At 44.9% G+C, this 16,476-nt stretch overlaps 1 protein-coding gene across 2 annotated transcripts in view; it reads left to right on the forward strand.

The window, feature by feature from the left end:
* Nucleotides 1-16,476, forward strand: part of SMG1 (SMG1 nonsense mediated mRNA decay associated PI3K related kinase) — a 257,696-nt gene that overhangs the window by 14,405 nt on the left and 226,815 nt on the right. Inside the window, exons 2-3 of one of the 2 annotated variants that reach the window (XM_033962915.1) lie at nt 5,811-5,974; nt 14,119-14,271. In XM_033962915.1, the coding sequence (XP_033818806.1) occupies nt 5,811-5,974; nt 14,119-14,271 (317 nt within the window). The remainder of the gene's footprint in view (nt 1-5,810; nt 5,975-14,118; nt 14,272-16,476) is intronic. The other variant, XM_033962916.1, reaches the window with a different exon arrangement.

Below are 16,476 nucleotides of genomic sequence, written 5' to 3' on the forward strand. Positions count from 1 at the left end.
GAGCAAAGCTGTCTGTCTCCAGCACACCTCCCCACAAAGTAGCCCCCTTTCCCTCTCCCTGTCTCTCCATGGCCCCTTCTGTCTTCCCCCTGCCCCCCCCCCCGAGCACAGCTGTATGTCCCAAGCACACCCCTCCCTCCAAAGCAGCCCCCTTTCCCTTTCCCCCTGGCCCCCCCCTGTATTGGCCCCATTCTTACCCTCCCTCCATCCCAGCATCTTCTGGCCTGCTCCTCTTCAAAGCAACCTGCGATCGTGGTGGACGGCTTTAGCGAACCTAGCAGGCCGCTCTCCAACTCGGTAGCACGTTCCCTCTGACGCGATCCCGTGCGTCAGAGGGAGTGTGCTACTGAGGTTGGAGAGCGGCCTGTGAGGTTCTTTAAAGCCGGCCCCGATCGCAGACTGCTCTGAAGAAGAGGATCAGCGGCGGCAGCGGCGAGTGAGGGCGGGAGGTGACACGGCGAGAACAAGGGCAGGGAGAGAGGGCAGGCGGCGAGTGAGAGGCAGCGGCGAGTGAGGGCGGATGGTGACACGCCGAGGACAGGTTCTCCTGCTTCATGGCCGTGGGCGGGGCTGCAGGAAGACGTGTGAGTGTGGCGGCAGCGGCAACCCCGACTCCTTCTGCACGGAGGTGGAGAGCGGCTTGCGAGGTTCGCTACAGCGGCTGGCAAACCTCAACAGGCCGCTTTGAAGAGGAGCGGGAGGGAGGAGTTGCTGGTGTCTTCTGCAATCACACGCAGGCGCCGTGAGGACTGGCACAGAAGCACACCTCATGCCACCAGGAATCACGATTTTTGAAAAGCGCATGCGCGCTTAGCCTTTTATTATTATTGATGTTTTATAAGACAGACTAGATATTTATTTGGGAGAGTAACAATTTGCAGTGCTGATTGGCCCTCCTAATTCACTAAAAGCATTTGTAGGTTTCTATAATGTGCACACTTTCAGCTAGGTTAAAAAAAATGTTATGGGGTTGTATTTAGGTCAAAGGAGGAAGGTAGCATTCACTAATTAGCCCTTCAGGCCTTCATATAAAGTATGCTTCCTGACCACCTTTCCTCCCCAGAGGAACTACCTAATAGAATTCTCTTTAAAAATTGTGTAGAGAGCGATAGGGGGACAAATTTGTCCCCATCTCCGCAGGAACTCAATTTCCCCGTCCCTGCCCCCAATGAGTTTTGTCGCTGTCCCATTCCTGTATGCTCTGCCTTAACCGCACAAACCTCGAACACTTATGATTTTAAGTGTTTGAGGCTTGTGCAGATGAGGACAGAGCTTGCAGGAATGGGGCAGGGACAGGAAAATAATTTGCAGGGATGGGAAAATGAGTTCCCGTGGGGATGGGGAAAAAATTGTCCCCGTGTCATTCTCTAGTATAGTGTTTGAACTGTGAAAGTAAACCAAATTGTTTATTGAGTGGTCCTTTTACTAAGGCGCGCTAGTAGTCAGTAGAAGGAAGAAGGTGTTGATGCCCCTGTACATGTCATTGGTAAGGCCCCACTTGGAGTATTGTGTTCAGTTTTGGAGACCGTATCTGGCGAAAGATGTAAGAAGACTTGAGGCGGTCCAGAGGAGGGCGATGAAAATGATAGGAGCTTCCGCCAGAAGACGTATGAGGAGAGACTGGAAGCCCTGAATATGTATACCCTAGAGGAAAGGAGAGACAGATTCAGACGTTCAAATACTTGAAGGGTATTAACGTAGAACAAAATATTTTCCAGAGAAAGGAAAATGGTAAAACCAGAGGACATAATTTGAAGTTGAGGAGTGGTAGATTCAGGGGCAATGTTAGGCAATTCTACTTTACGGAGAGGGTAGTGGATGCCTGGAATGCGCTCCCGAGAGAGGTGGTGGAGAGTAAAACTGTGACTGAGTTCAAAGAAGCGTGGGATGAACACAGAAGATTTAGAATCAGAAAATAATATTACATTACAGATTTCTATTCCGCCATTACCTTTCGGTTCAAAGCGGATTACAAAAAGAGTTATGGAAGAAGGGTTACAACGTTAGATCGGAGAAGGTTTCCAAGAGAGGGAAAAGTAGGATCTGGGGTTAGGGAGGGGATGGTAAGAGTGGGGTTAAGCTTTATCATGGTATTAAGCTTTATTAAGGGATTTCTTGAAGAGTATAGTTTTTATTTCCTTTCTGAACATCTTGTAGTCTGGGGTTGTTGTCAATAGGTTGGAGACTTGGTTGTCTATCTTCGCTGCCTGAGTGGCCAGTAGTCCGTTGTATAGTTTTTTCCGTTTTACTTCTTTGATTGGGGGGTAAGTGAATGTGGTGTGTGTTTTTCTATGCCTGGTAGAGGTGGTTTGGATGAGGCGGTCGTTTAGGTAGGTTGGGCTGTCTCCATTTATAGTTTTAAATAGTATACAGTAGAATTTAAATTGTATTCTTTCCTGGATTGGAAGCCAATGAGAATTGATGAATGCCTCAGTAATGTGATCATGTTTTTTCAATGAATAGACGAGTCTCAGAGCTGTATTCTGAATTGTCTGTAGTTGTTTAATCATTATTGCAGGGCAGGGGAGGTAGAGGATGTCGCAATAGTCTAGGATACTTAGGATTAGAGATTGTACTAGGAGCTGAAATTGTGTTTTTTCGAATAATTTTTGGACTTGTCTAAGGTTTCTCATAACTGCAAAAGATTTCTGTATTGTTTTGTTAATTTGTGGTTGCATGGTGCAGCCTCTGTCAATAGTCATACCTAGAAGTTTTAGGGTGGTTTGCAAAGGGTAGTTGATAGAGTTGATTTCTAAGTTGGTTATGGTTGGGATTTTGTTATTTTCTAGGAGGATGAATTTAGTTTTGTCTGGGTTGAGTTTCAGTTTGTGGTCTTCCATCCAAGTCGTAACTGTAGCTAGAGTTCTGTGTAGTGTGTCTGACATTAAGAGCATTGGTTGGTCGAAAGGAATGAGGATGGTGATGTCATCAGCATAGCTATAAGAGAATAGGCCTTGTTTGTTCAGGTAAATGCTAAGAGAGGCCGTATATAGGTTGAAGAGAGTAGGGGACAGTGGGGACCCTTGTGGAACGCCGCAGGGGTTGGACTAAGGTTTGGATTTTTCTTTGTCTGATTTTACTTTGTATGTTCTAGATTTTAAGAAACCTTCAAACCATGAGTATACTTTATCTGAGTTGCCTATTGAGTCCAAGATTTGCAGTAGGATGTTATGGTCTACCAAGTTAAATGCCGCCGTCAGGTCCAGCTGTATGAGCAGCATTTTTTTTTCCAATGCTGAGGTGTTGTCTTGCTGTGTCAATAAGGGAGCCTAGTAGTGTCTCTGTGCTGAAGTTAGTTCTGAAGCCGGATTGCGTGGGATGGAGTAAGTTATGGTCCTCGAGATAGTTGGTGAGGAATTTGGCTATTAATCCTTCTGTTAGTTTGATATATAGAGGTATTGAGGCTATTGGTCTGTAGTTGGATGAGAGGTCTGTTGGTCCTTTTGGGTCTTTTAAGATTGGGGTGATGATTTCGCTGAGGTCATTCGGGAAAATGCCATCTGTGAGCATGGTTTGTATCCAGTGTAGGAGTAAGGTACGGAACTTAGTGCTCGCTGATGACAGGAGATATGGCGGGCAGTGGTTGAGTTCACATGATGCGTGGCTGTACTTATTGTAGAGTTTGTTGAATTCGGTCCAATGTATCTTAGGGAATTGGGACAAGATCTGTCTGCAGCACAAGATTCATTTTCTGTGGGGAGTATTGTGACTTCGAGTAGGTGGGTTGGGTTACTAATGAGAGTAGCTCTGGTGTTTGTAATTTTATTCTTGAAGTGTTCAGCTAGGAGGAAAGCTGAAGGGGAGGAGTTGTTAGTGGTCAAATAGGGTATGGTGTTAGTTAGATCTTTTAATATTTGGAATAGTTTTTTGGTGTCTTGGGTTTCCGTGCCTATTAGGTTGGTGTAATGTTTTTTTCTCTTTTCTTTTAATAGAAGTTTGTTAATTTTTTTCCAAGCGATTTTCGTGTGATCTTGCTTGGTTTTTCTCCATTTTCTTTCCAGATGTCTACATTGTCTCTTGAGTAGGAGTAATTCTTCGTCGAACCATTGGTCTGATCGTCTGCATGTTCTGGTTTTGGTTCGAACTGGGGCTTGTTCATCAAGGATGTTGTTGCTAAAATAGCCCCAGTGTGAAATGAAGTCTTTGGGGTTATCTTCTTGGATTGTTTCGTCTACTTTTGACCAGAAAATGGCGGGCTCGATGCGTTTGCGTGATGTGTAGGTTACTATTTTGGATATTGGTTTGGATTTGTTTTTGGTCCAGATGATGTTGAAGGTGTAAGTGTAGTGGTCTGACCAGAGAGATGGGGAACAGGTTCCATTAGACGTTTGAATTTCTGAAGTAGATGTTTGATGGGTCATGAAGGCTGCAAAGTCCAGTTGGTGTCCTTTCTCATGAGTAGTTTGTGGATTTAAAATTTGGAAGGATAGGGCATTGAGGAAAGAAAGTAGATTGTCTGCTGGCTTGGATGAATGGTCTTCAAGATGAAGGTTTAGGTCTCCTAGGATAAGATTGTGTGCTGCTGTAAGTGAGTTTTGGTATATGAAGTTTTCAAATTCGGATCTAACCATGGCCCAGTTTCTCGGTGTTATATAACAGAGCATGCAGTTTAGTGAGTTTTTCAGTGCGGTGGAAGAGATTTGACATGCTAAAAGGTCCATGTAAGGGGTGGAAGTTTTTTCCAATATGTTTAAGGTTAGGGAGTCTTTGAGTAAGATCGCTAATCCACCTCCTCTTTTTTTCTCTCTGCAGGTCAATATTAAATATTTTCTCTCTGCAGGTCAATATTAAATATTGAACTAGGCCAGTACTGGGCAGACTTGCACGGTCTGTGTCTCTGTATGGCTGTTTGGTGGAGGATGGGCTGGGGAGGGCTTCAATGGCTGGGAGGGTGTAGATGGGCTGGAGTAAGTCTTAACAGAGATTTTGGCAGTTGGAACCCAAGCACAGTACTGGGTAAAGTTTGGATTCTTGCCCAGAAATAGCTAAGAAGAAAAAAAAAAAATTAAAATTGAATCAGGTTGGGCAGACTGGATGGACCATTCGGGTCTTTATCTGCCGTCATCTACTCTGTTACTATGTTAGTGCGCAATAAACGCTAACATATCCATTATATTCTGTGGACGTGTTAGCATTTAGCATGCGCTAAAATGGCTAGCGCTTTAGTGAAAGAGGGGCTGAATGTCACCAATTCTGAGTTGTAATTTATGTGCACCCTGCAGTAGAGAATGATGCAAACAAAACAATATATTTTCATGGGTCAGTAGAGTGGGCAGACCTGATGGGCTATGGCTCTTATCTGCCGTCATCTTCTGTGTTTCTACTAAACATTCTTAAAAATCAGAGTTGGCTGGATTCTTGAAAATATTATAGCCCCTTATTTTTTTGCTCTATATATTCTATTGATATTTCTAGGCCTCATCATTTAAAGCCCAAGTCTTATTCTACATGGTGTTAAAATGAACAGTACCTCAATGATTAAATCCCTGTCCTTAAAATCTTATTTCCAAGTAGTATTCATGAACAGTTTGCTATGTTCTTATGTTTTTTTGGTGGGGGTTCATCATAGCAGTGCCAAGCATACTTAAATTTATTGTGGGAGACATAATTAAACTGGTGGGGCTCTCAAAACTGTAAATGCAATAATTATGCTATAAACAATAGGAAATAGATGGACAATCTTAATTTTTTGTAGTTATTTGGATTCTTAATAGATTTTATTTTTAAAAAAAATAATAAAATCAACTTGTTAGCTTTACTGTAACTGGAAATTCTTTTTAGATGCGTATATCTTTTTATGAATTTTATAGAACTGACAGTGCATCAGCCGACCAAGACAATTTAAAATATTCTGCATCCAGAGAACGGGGCAGTTCTGCCTCTTATGGATTACACCATTCAAATTCAACAGTTTTTTCTCGACAAAGGCATGATGATATCAGAGTCCACGTTAACGTACAGAATGAAGAAGAAGGTACAAGGCTTTATGTTTGTATTTGGAAAGGTAGTGATAAAAATATACCCTAGAGTTGCATATAGTAGTACTACAGAGTTTACCACAGATGATGAAGCTAGAAGGAAACCAGCACGCTTCAGATGTAAGCCTACCTTTCTAGGTTTTGAAACATAATGATACTTTTTAGCTTTCTCTGAAATTCATTGTTGTTTTTCTAGCCTCAGTGTTTTAATTTTGGCATTTTGTTTACTAATTGCAGTAAAATTGTACAGCTTTTTTCCTAATACAGTGGAACTTTGGTTTGCGAGCATAATTCGTTCCAGAAGCATATATCAGAGCGAGTTTCCCCATACAAAGTAAGGGAAACTCAGATGATTTGTTCCACGTCCCAAAAAGACCCCCCCCAAGGCCACTGGTGAGCTTCCACCCCTCCCCAGGAACCAGCTTCACCCCCCACCCCTCCATGGCCCAAACCCTTACCTCGAGTGGACAGGACACCGGCACGCAGCACCAACCCACAGGACGTGCCGGTGCCGAAAGAGCTTGCCGCTGATCTCTGCTGGGCTGCTGCGGGACCGTGAGCATCTGCGCATGCTCAAGGCCTTCTGGCTCCCACTGTTTCTGAGATTTTAATCTCATGATAATCTCAGATAGAGTGGGAGTCAGAAGGCCTCGAGCATGCGCAGATGCTCAAGGTCCCGCAGCATCCCAGCAGAGATCAGCGGCAGGCTCTCTCGGCACTGGCACGTCCTGTGGATTGGTGCTGCGTGCCGGTGTCCTGTCCGCTCGAGGTAAGGGTTTGGGCTGGGGGTGGTGAAGCCAGTTCCAGGAGTGTTTTGCTCGTTTAGTAAAACACTCGCAAACCGCGTTACTCGCAAACCAAGGTTTGACTGTATATGTATGTATATGTGTGTGTGTGTGTGTGTGTATATATATATATATATATATATATATCAATTTTCAGAATCTACTTCAGAAGGCAGTTCCAATATATATATACTCGCAAACCAAGGTTTGACTGTATATATGTATAAACAGTGGAACCTTGGTTTGCAAGTAACCTGGTTTGCGAGTGTTTTGCAAGACGAGCAAAACATTTAGCAAACTTTTGTCTCGCAAACAGAGCATATTCCGATACACGAGCACCTCCCCCCGCTCTAACCGGCATCGCAACCCCCCCCCTGCGAGAACCGCATCGCATCCCCGTGCTGAAAGCGGCATCCGCCTGCCCTCCCTCCCAAACATGCTCCTTACCCCATCTGCTGCTCATGCGAGTGAAAGAAAGCTCCCGCCTCTTGCCTGGGCTGGGCTGGGTTGGGCCTTGAGCATCTGCGCATGCTCAAGGCCTTCTGGCTCTCATTCTCTCCAAGATCTCGTTCGCTCCGAGAGAACGAGAGCCAGAAGGCCTTGAGCATGCGCAGATGCCCAAGGCCCAGAACAGGCAAGAGGCGGGAGCTTTCTTTCACTCGCATGAGCAACAGATGGGGTAAGGAGCATGTTTGGGAGGGCGGGGGTGCGATGCGGTTCGCGCGGGGGGGGGGGGGGGGTTGCGATGCCGGTTCGGGAGGTGCGATGCCGGTTAGAGCGGGGTGGGGGGGAGGGGGTGATGGAGCAGTACCGGTAGCATCGGGGGGGGGGGGAAGGGAAGGGAGGAGGAGGTAGAACGAATCAAAGCGAGTTTCCATTCATTCCTATGGGGAAACTCACTTTGATATACGAGTAACTTGGTTTACAAGCATGCTTCTGGAACGAATTATGCTCGTAAACCAAGGTTCCACTATATATATATATATATATATATATATATATATATATACATATATATATATATATAGATAGATAGATAGATAGATAGAGATATAGATAGATAGATAGAGATATAGAGATATAGAGATATAGATAGATAGATAGATAGATAGATAGAGATATAGAGATTCAGAATCTACTTCAGAAGGCAAGTATATACATATTGGGACTGCCTTCTGAAGTAGATTCTGAAAATTGATAACTACTAAACATGCTTAAAAATCAGAGTTGGCTGGATTCTTGAAAATATTATAGCCCCTTATTTTTTGCTCTATATACATACATATATACAGTCAAACCTCGGTTTGTGAGTATATATATTGGGACTGCCTTCTGAAGTAGATTCTGAAAATTGTAAGGCTGTTTATAGTTATTTTGTAATTTTTTTTTTTTTTTCCAATTTGTATTTTGTATTTCTTTTCATTACCAATTTCTTTTTTTAGGGTTGCATGTTGATTAAATTTATAATTACATTTAAAGGTATATTCTCTTCCTCCATCCCACTACAGCCTCTTGTGATTCTATGTGTAATTTACTTAACCCTTCATTGGCTAGTCACAAGGAGCTGCAAGGGGCGGGGAGGGGAACAAATAACATTTAATTGCAGTTCTAGTCCAAAAGGCACATGAGTCTTGAACCAGTGGGTTATTAATCTCTACTTGTGAGTTTGTGTGGAAGGCATCATCTACATTTTTCATCTAAGAACATAAGCAGTGCCTCTGCTGGGTCAGACCAGAGGTCCATCGTGCCCAGCAGTCCGCTCACGCGGTGGCCCAACAGGTCCAAGACCTGTGTAGTAATCCTCTAACTATACCCCTCTATCCCCTTTTCCTTCAGAAAATTGTCCAATCCCTTCTTGAACCCCAATACCGTACTCTGTCCTATCACGCCCTCTGGAAGCGCATTCCAGGTGTCCACCACCTGTTGGGTGAAGAAAAATTTCTTAGCATTTGTTTTGAATCTGTCCCCTTTCAACTTTTCTGAATGCCGTCTCGTAGTTTTCGAAAGTTTGAAGAATCTGTCCCTCTCCCACTTTCTCTATGCCCTTCATGTTCTTGTAGGTCTCTATCATATCTCCTCTAAGTCTTCTCTTCTACAGGGAAAAGAGCCCCAGTTTCTCCAATTAGAGAATGACACGGTGACAAAATTCATCACCGTTCCCGTCCCCGTGGATAACTGCGGTAAACCATCTTCATGTCATTCTTTAAGGAGAGAGGGAAGAATCAGAGTATGAATGGCCACAACCACTGACCCTCAAGCTTAGCTTTGAAGAATGCTGGTGTAGAAGGACTGAGGCTGAAATAGACACTAAAAAATGACATGGGATTATTACCCGCGGGGACGGGAACGGTGATGAATTTTGTCACCGTGTCATTCTCTATCTCCAATCTCTCAGTGTATGAAAGGTTTTCCATACCTTTTATCAAACGTGTTGCTCTCCTCTGAACCCTCTCGAGTATCGCCATACCCTTTTTAAGGTACGGCGACCAATATTGGACGCAGTACTCCAGATGCGGACGCACCATCGCTCGATACAACAGCAGGATAACTTCTTTTGTTCTGGTTGTAATACCCCTCTTGATTATACCTAGCATTCTATTTGCTCTCTTAGCGGCCGCTGCGCACTGTGCCATCAGCTTCATTGTCTTGTCCACCATTACCCCCAAGTCCCTTTCTTGGGTACTCTCACTCAATAACATCCCTCCCATCGTATAGCTGTACCCTGGGTTTCTGCTTCCTACATGCAATACTTTACATTTCTCTACATTGAATTTCATCTGCCATCTCATCGCCTACTCCCCTAGTTTGTTCAGGTCCCTTTGTAATTCTTCGCAGTCCTCTTTAGTCCGCGCACCACTAAATAGTTTGGTGCCTGCAAATTTTATTATTTCGCACTTCGTCCCTGTTTCTAGATAATTTATAAATATATTGAATAGCAGCGGTCTGAGCACTGACCACTGCGGAACACCAATCATGACCCTCCTCAAGTCCGCATAGTGGGCTTTCATTCCTACCCGCCAACCAATTTCTGATCCATCTATGTACATCTCCTTCCACCCCATGGTTCTTCAGTTTCCGAAGTAGGTGTTCACGGGGTACCTTGTCAAAGGCTTTTTGGAAATCTAAGTATACGATCTCTGCCTTTTCTGACATTGCTTAGTGCCTCTCCCCCAAAGTTTCTTCTTCTACACTGATCTGCTCTGTTTGATTTATGGAATTCTCTCATCCTCTGCTGGATTATTTGCAGACTCCCCTGCCAGACGTCCAGAAAAAGCACTAAGGGCCTGGGTGACGGTAAGATGGCTCTTAGATTTACAAGCTGTAAACTCGTTCTAGCAGAAGACTTGGGCTTGGGTAGATACTTTATCATTCCCAAGGACGACTTGAGGGCAATTTTAGATCTAATCTGTCAATTAAGCTCTGAAAGTGTCATAGTTCTGCATGGAAATCATTCAGTTATTGCTTTGATAGGAAAAACAGGAAATTGCATCATAAGGGCAGGACCCGGCAGAGAGGAGGCCAGGAGCAGGTTTGTGTGTGATTGACTGGCTCCAGAAGGTATGTGCCGACAGGAGGGAGGGAGGAAAGAAGACTAGGGGAGCACTAAGCAGATTTTTTTAACCCCTGCGAAAGCAAAGCTTTTTACCACTCCTGTGGTGAATAACTCAAGTTTACCAGGGGAACGGGTCAACTTGTCATCCTCTACACAGGAAGCGGTACACAAATAAAATTTTATGTTACGTTATCTTGAAGCCCCCTGGTTCATTTGGATGGAGAGTTGCTCCACAGTAGTGTGCCAATTGGCCCGCACCAACCTGAGTAGCTGATGTTCACCTCTTGCATTGATGGCTCATGCTGCCCAACAGTTACTATATTGAGGTTTCAAAAAGGTTCCCAAAATGCTGCTGCCCTTGGCCCAGTAGCCAATAATCATGCTTTTTTCAATATCTGATAACCCCCCCCCCCCCCCCCCCGCCTGCATTACAGCCACAGTTGCTATATTGGCAACTTGCTGACATTCCACCTTATATACCCACAAAGCCTGGTGCAACATGTGTATTTGTTCATTGGTATTGTTTCGTTGGGCCAAAATCCACCTGCAAGCACTGTCTGTAGTGCATGTGGAAAAGGTGCAGGCCGACTTTCTCAGCAGGCAGATGCTGGATCCAGGGGAGTGGTGTTTCTCCTGGAAGGTCTTTGACAGCATTGTGAGCCAGTGGGGGTTCCTGATATTTAATCTGGTGGCATCAGCATCCAACAAGAAAGCTTGTTGCTTCTTCAGCCAAAGATCCAAGCCTGAAAGCGCTGGTGTGGATTCATTAATACAACCTTTGCCCCAGAATGGAGGAAGTCTCTCTGGCTTCCCATCCTGAAGTTGTCCACCAGTGTGGCAGACTTTTTCATCTTGAAATCTCAATATTGTCCTGCATTCTCCGAGTAAGGCTCCATATGAGCCTTTGCAAAAGGCATCATTGATGGATCTTACTATCAAGATGGTGTTTCTGGTGGACTATTGCCTCGGTGATGAGGGTTTTGGAGCTTCAGGCTCTGTTGTGCAGAGACCTTCCTTAAGTTCATGTTGGCTAGGGTCTCCCTGCGCCCAGTTCCCTCTTTTTTGCTTTCCATGTGAATTGGGAAGTTCAGCTCCTAATATTCCATCCCATGGGGTCGTAGAAGAAGGAGGACTTCTTGGTGTTGCTGGATGTTCGAAGGGCTCTTCTCTGTTACCTCAAAATGATGAATGATTTTCAAATATCAGATCATCTTTGTGTTAACGAATGCTAGCTGTCTGGGGAAGCTGGCCTCTAAGGCTTCCATTGCACAATGGATCCATAAGGCCAATTGCTTCAGTGTACATTGGGTATGGTAAGCAGCGATTGATTACATTAAGGGCATAATCATCCAGAGTGCAGAGTCCCAGGTAGTGCCACCTGAGGAGATTTGTAGGGCGGCCACTTTGTCCACTCTGCATACCTTCTTGAAGTTGTACAGGGTGGATGTGGCAGCCTGTATGGATACTGCCTTTTGTTCTTCTGTGTTAGCAGCATCTGCCCCGCCCTAGGCTAGAGGGACTTCTTTGGTACATCCCACTGGTTCAAGACTCATGCCTTTTACATTAGAAGGAAAGATTAGATTCATAACTTCAATTAATCTTCTTTCTAGTAGAAAGTCATATGTCTATATGGTCTGCCCTGTCAGATTTGTTTTTGCCTGCTTACTATCTTACGTGTGGTGGAGTTTGGTTTTTTTTTTTTTTTTTCTATGCTTGACCTTCTGTAAAAATGTCTGTAGAGTGATGAATACCTAGAAGTTTTCCACAAGAGGGTCCAAGGATGAGACTTCTTGAGGGGAGGTGCCTTGTGGCTAACTCTCTTCTGATTAAAAAAAAAAAAGTGTTAACACACTAAAAATTATGAGAGTTTGACATCGGTACCGGGAAAGATGGTAGAGGCGCTGATAAAGGACCACATCATTGATCACCTTGATGGACACGGTCTGATGAGGACCAGCCAGCACGGTTTCAGCAAAGGCAGATCTTGTTTGACAGACTTGCTGCACTTCTTCGAGGGAGTAAACAAGCAGATAGACAAGGGCAACCCGGTCAGCATTGGATATCTGGATTTTCAGAAGGCGTTTGACAAGGTTCCGCATGAATGACTACAGAAAATTGACGGGAAGCCTATCTCTGTTCATCCTGTGGTTTCCCGCTTCATGAAAGGCCTTTTCCACGTTCATCCGCCCCTTAAACCTCCTCCTGTGGTTTGAGATTTTAACGTGATCCTTGCTCGCTTGATGAAACCCCCGTTCTAGCCGTTAGTGCGAGCTCACTTGAAGTATATGACTTGGAAGGTTGTGTTTCTTATTGCTCTCACTTCTGCCCGTCGGGTCAGTGAGCTTCAAGCCTTGGTAGTGGACCCGCCTTTCACTGTCTTCCATCATGATAAGGTGGTTCTCCGTACCCATCCTAAGTTCTTGCCTAAGGTTGTTTCTGAGTTTCACATCAACCAATCCATTGTTCTTCCTGTGTTTTTTCCGAAGCCCCATTCTCACCCTGGAGAAGTGGCTCTGCATTCTCTTGATTGTAAGCGTGCGCTGGCCTTCTACTTGAAGCGCACCGCTCCTCATCATTCTGCTCCCCAGCTGTTCCTCTCTTTCAATCTTAATCGCTTGGGTCACTCTGTTTCTAAGTGGACCATTTCTAACTGGTTGGCCGCTTGTATCTCTTTCTGTTACGCTCAGGCTGGTCTCTCCCTGCCGGATCAAGTCACAGGCCACAAGGTCAGAGCGATGGCAGCGTCTGTTGCTTTCCTCCGCTCAAGGAAATCTGTAAGGCTGCCACTTGGTCCTCGGTTCATACGTTTACCTCGCACTACTATCTGGATACTTTCTCCAGGCGTGATGGCCATTTTGGCCAGTCCGTTTTGCAAAATCTGTTCTCCTAAGTTGCCAACACTCCCTCCATCCCATTCTGGTTAGCTTGGAGGTCTCCCACATGTTGAGAATATGCTGCCTGCTTGTCCTGGGATAAAGCACAGTTACTTACCGTAACATGTGTTATCCAGGGACAGCAGGCAGATATTCTCGCAACCCACCCACCTCCCCGTGGTTGGCTTCTTTGCTAGCTATCTGAACTGAGGCCACACTGAGGAGATGCATGCCCTAGGTCGGGCGGGAGGGACACGCGTGCATGCGCGGGCCAATCGCAAGCATGAAGGTCTTCAAGCAAGTCTGCTTGCGAAAACGTCTGCTAGGGGGCTCCTTTGGTGATATCACCCACATGTTGAGAATATCTGCCTGCTTTCCCTGGATAACACCTGTTACGGCAAGTAACTGTGCTATACGGTATGTCAGGCATTTGAAGGTTAATGCTTTTTTGCTCTGTGTGAAATGTGTGTCGGATGAATGCACAAAGCATGCTGTGCATGAACATAGCATACTAAGCACCATGATTTATTTTGAATGTCAGTAGAAAGTTACCACTTCACTGTAAGTTGAAATGTGAGGATTTTTTTTTTTCCATTGGTTTAATAATATAGTTTATTCATTTAGCTGTTACATTCAGGTACATTTAGTAGTAAACAACATTGAAAACTTGTTTCCAAAGTGAAACTATTATTTCTGTCTTTTTAAATAGTGTCAAGTTCTCCAAAATGGTTTAATAGCACTTCAAACTAGATTACCATCAAAATGAAAATGGTAAAATACAAAAAATTGGATGTAGTGGAAAGCCATGATGACTTGATAAGAGTTAATAGCCGATAAAATGTACTACTTTTTATGTAATGCGTGACTTTACTTTCAGGTTTTATCTATGATGTAACACAATGGCTTTATGTATGTTTCATTTCCTACAGATGGGTACAGTGCCAATGGAGGATCTGGTGAAAATGCTTATGGTAGGAAGTCGTTGGGGCAAGAGCTGAGGGTTAACAATGTGACCCCTGATTACACCAGTGTTCAGCATGGAAATCGTGCATTAGCAGCGAAAGACATGAGGAAATCCCAGGGTAAAGAAGTTTGGATTTTTGCGCAAATTTGCACATAGCCCATGGCTATGTTGTCAGGGAAACACAAAACTGAAGTATCATTGACCTTCCTGGTGGCTCTAATCTCCTTTTCAAGTTGAGTCAGATTTTAGTTTATTACTGGCACTAGGCAGGACAGTTAACTCTGCTTCCGCAGCATGCTAAGTTAAGGGAAGGCCCTTGGCTGGGACCTGTAGTAACCTGTTTGGAGTACTGTGGCAGCAGTAAAATTAATTTATGAACATGTGAATTCTGCATACCTCATCAGAGGCTTGGGACAAGTTCACAAAAGATTGTAGTAAGAACAGTCATATTGTATTAGATCAAAGTCCTTTGAGCATGGTATTCTGTTTCCAGCAGTGGCCAATCCAGGTCACGGGTATTTGGCAGGATCTCAAAAAGTACCACCACATATTTACTTTTGTTCAAACCTTTTTTTTAAACCAAATTAACTGCTTTTACCACATCCTCTGGTAGTGAATTTCAGAGCTTAATTGTGCATTTGGTAGAAAAAACACTTGGGTTTATTTTAAGTGTGCTACTTAGTAACTTTCCAGCTTGCCACCTAGACTTTGAACTTTCAGAAAGTATAAACTACTAGCTTGTCTTTTTTTCACATTCCACTCTACTTATGATTTTATAGCCACCTCATTTTCTTGAGATGCAGTGACCAGAATTGCGCCATGGAGTAATAGTTTTATTCTTCTCCTTATGTTGTTTGTTTTTGACTGCTGCCACCACATACTGAGCCAAGGATCTTCCTGTCATCAACAATGGTGTCTTGATCCATTTGGCAGGGTAGCATTGTGTAGCTATAGTTTAGGATTATTCTTATTTGTATCACTTTGCTCATCCTTGGACCCTGTGGAAAATTTCCAGGTATTCATCAAGCCTCAGATAAGTTCCTGGCAGATCTCTACTTCTGGCTAATCTAGCTTAATAGACTCGCTAAACAAAGGAAATTAAGGGCACATCATTACACTTCCTCCTCTGGATTCGCGGGGGATAGGGGCAGAGCCGGACCGTGAATGGTGAAATACCGCAAATATCTTCTGGTCCAGCTCTGACCCACCCCTGCCTCCCTCCTGCCTTCCCCCTGGCATCCCGGCCTTACCTGATGGTCTAGCGGGCTTTCGGGGCAGGAGCGATCTTCCTACGCTCCTGCCCCATGCAGATCGCCAATAGGAAATAGCTGCCGTGAATTCCCGTAGTCTCTCGAGACTACAACGGGAACTCCCCACAGCCATTTCCTATTGGCGATCTACACGGGACAGGAGTGTAGGAAGATCGCTCCTGCCCTGAAATCCCGCTAGACCACCAGGTAAGGCCGGGACGCTGGGGGGAAGGCTAAACTGTGTTTTTTTTTTTTCTTTTTTCTCCTCCCCAAAAAATCGCGATTATGTGAAATCGCAATTGCCGAAACCACGAATGGGGAGGGGGAAGTGTATCAGACCCATCGTAAAAGATGAAAAAAAGTACCATCTCAGCGTAGCAATTACAGACCTGACGTACAAACCCCTCCTCTCTCAGTGCCCCAAAACAGCAGCGGTCCTACCATTTCCATCTCTCCCTTTCCCCCTTTCATACCCTCTACCATCTCTCTCTGAGCCTGTTTCACCCCTTTGCCATCTTTCCCTTTCCTGTGCCCTCCGTCCTTCCCCAAGGCCCTCTCTCTCTCCTGCCCCCTTCATCCTCCCTGAAGTCTATCTCTCCTTATCCCCTACCATCTCTCCCTGTCCTTCTTGTAGCCCCTCTGTCCTTCTCATCCATCTCCCAAATCTGACATCTCTCCCTCCCTCCCTTACACCATCTCTGAGTCTCTCTCCCCTTTTCCTCACTTGACTCTAACATCTCTCCCTTCTCCCACTCCCTCCCCCCAAATCCAGCACCTCCTGCCTCTGCGGAGCTCTCGCAGCTCCTCCTCGTCCTCCTCCTTTCACCGTCTTTCCCTTTCCTGTCCCCTCCGTCGAGGGAGAGAGATTTTGCTTCCGGCCCTTTCTGTCGCTCCCCTTCCCGGCATATAATGCTGGTACTTTTACACCCTCGGGCCACCTCAGTAGACACTTCCCTGCTCGGCAGTTACTTGCTGTGTCTTCTCTCCACTGCGGCCCCGCTTCCCTGCTGGGTGGTTCTACTGCACATACGGAGGCAGAGTTTGAAGTGCGCATGCGTGCTAAGGGTTTTATT

The sequence above is a fragment of the Geotrypetes seraphini genome, chromosome 11 (genome assembly GCF_902459505.1).
Source record: "Geotrypetes seraphini chromosome 11, aGeoSer1.1, whole genome shotgun sequence".
In the NCBI taxonomy this organism is placed as follows: domain Eukaryota; kingdom Metazoa; phylum Chordata; class Amphibia; order Gymnophiona; family Dermophiidae; genus Geotrypetes; species Geotrypetes seraphini.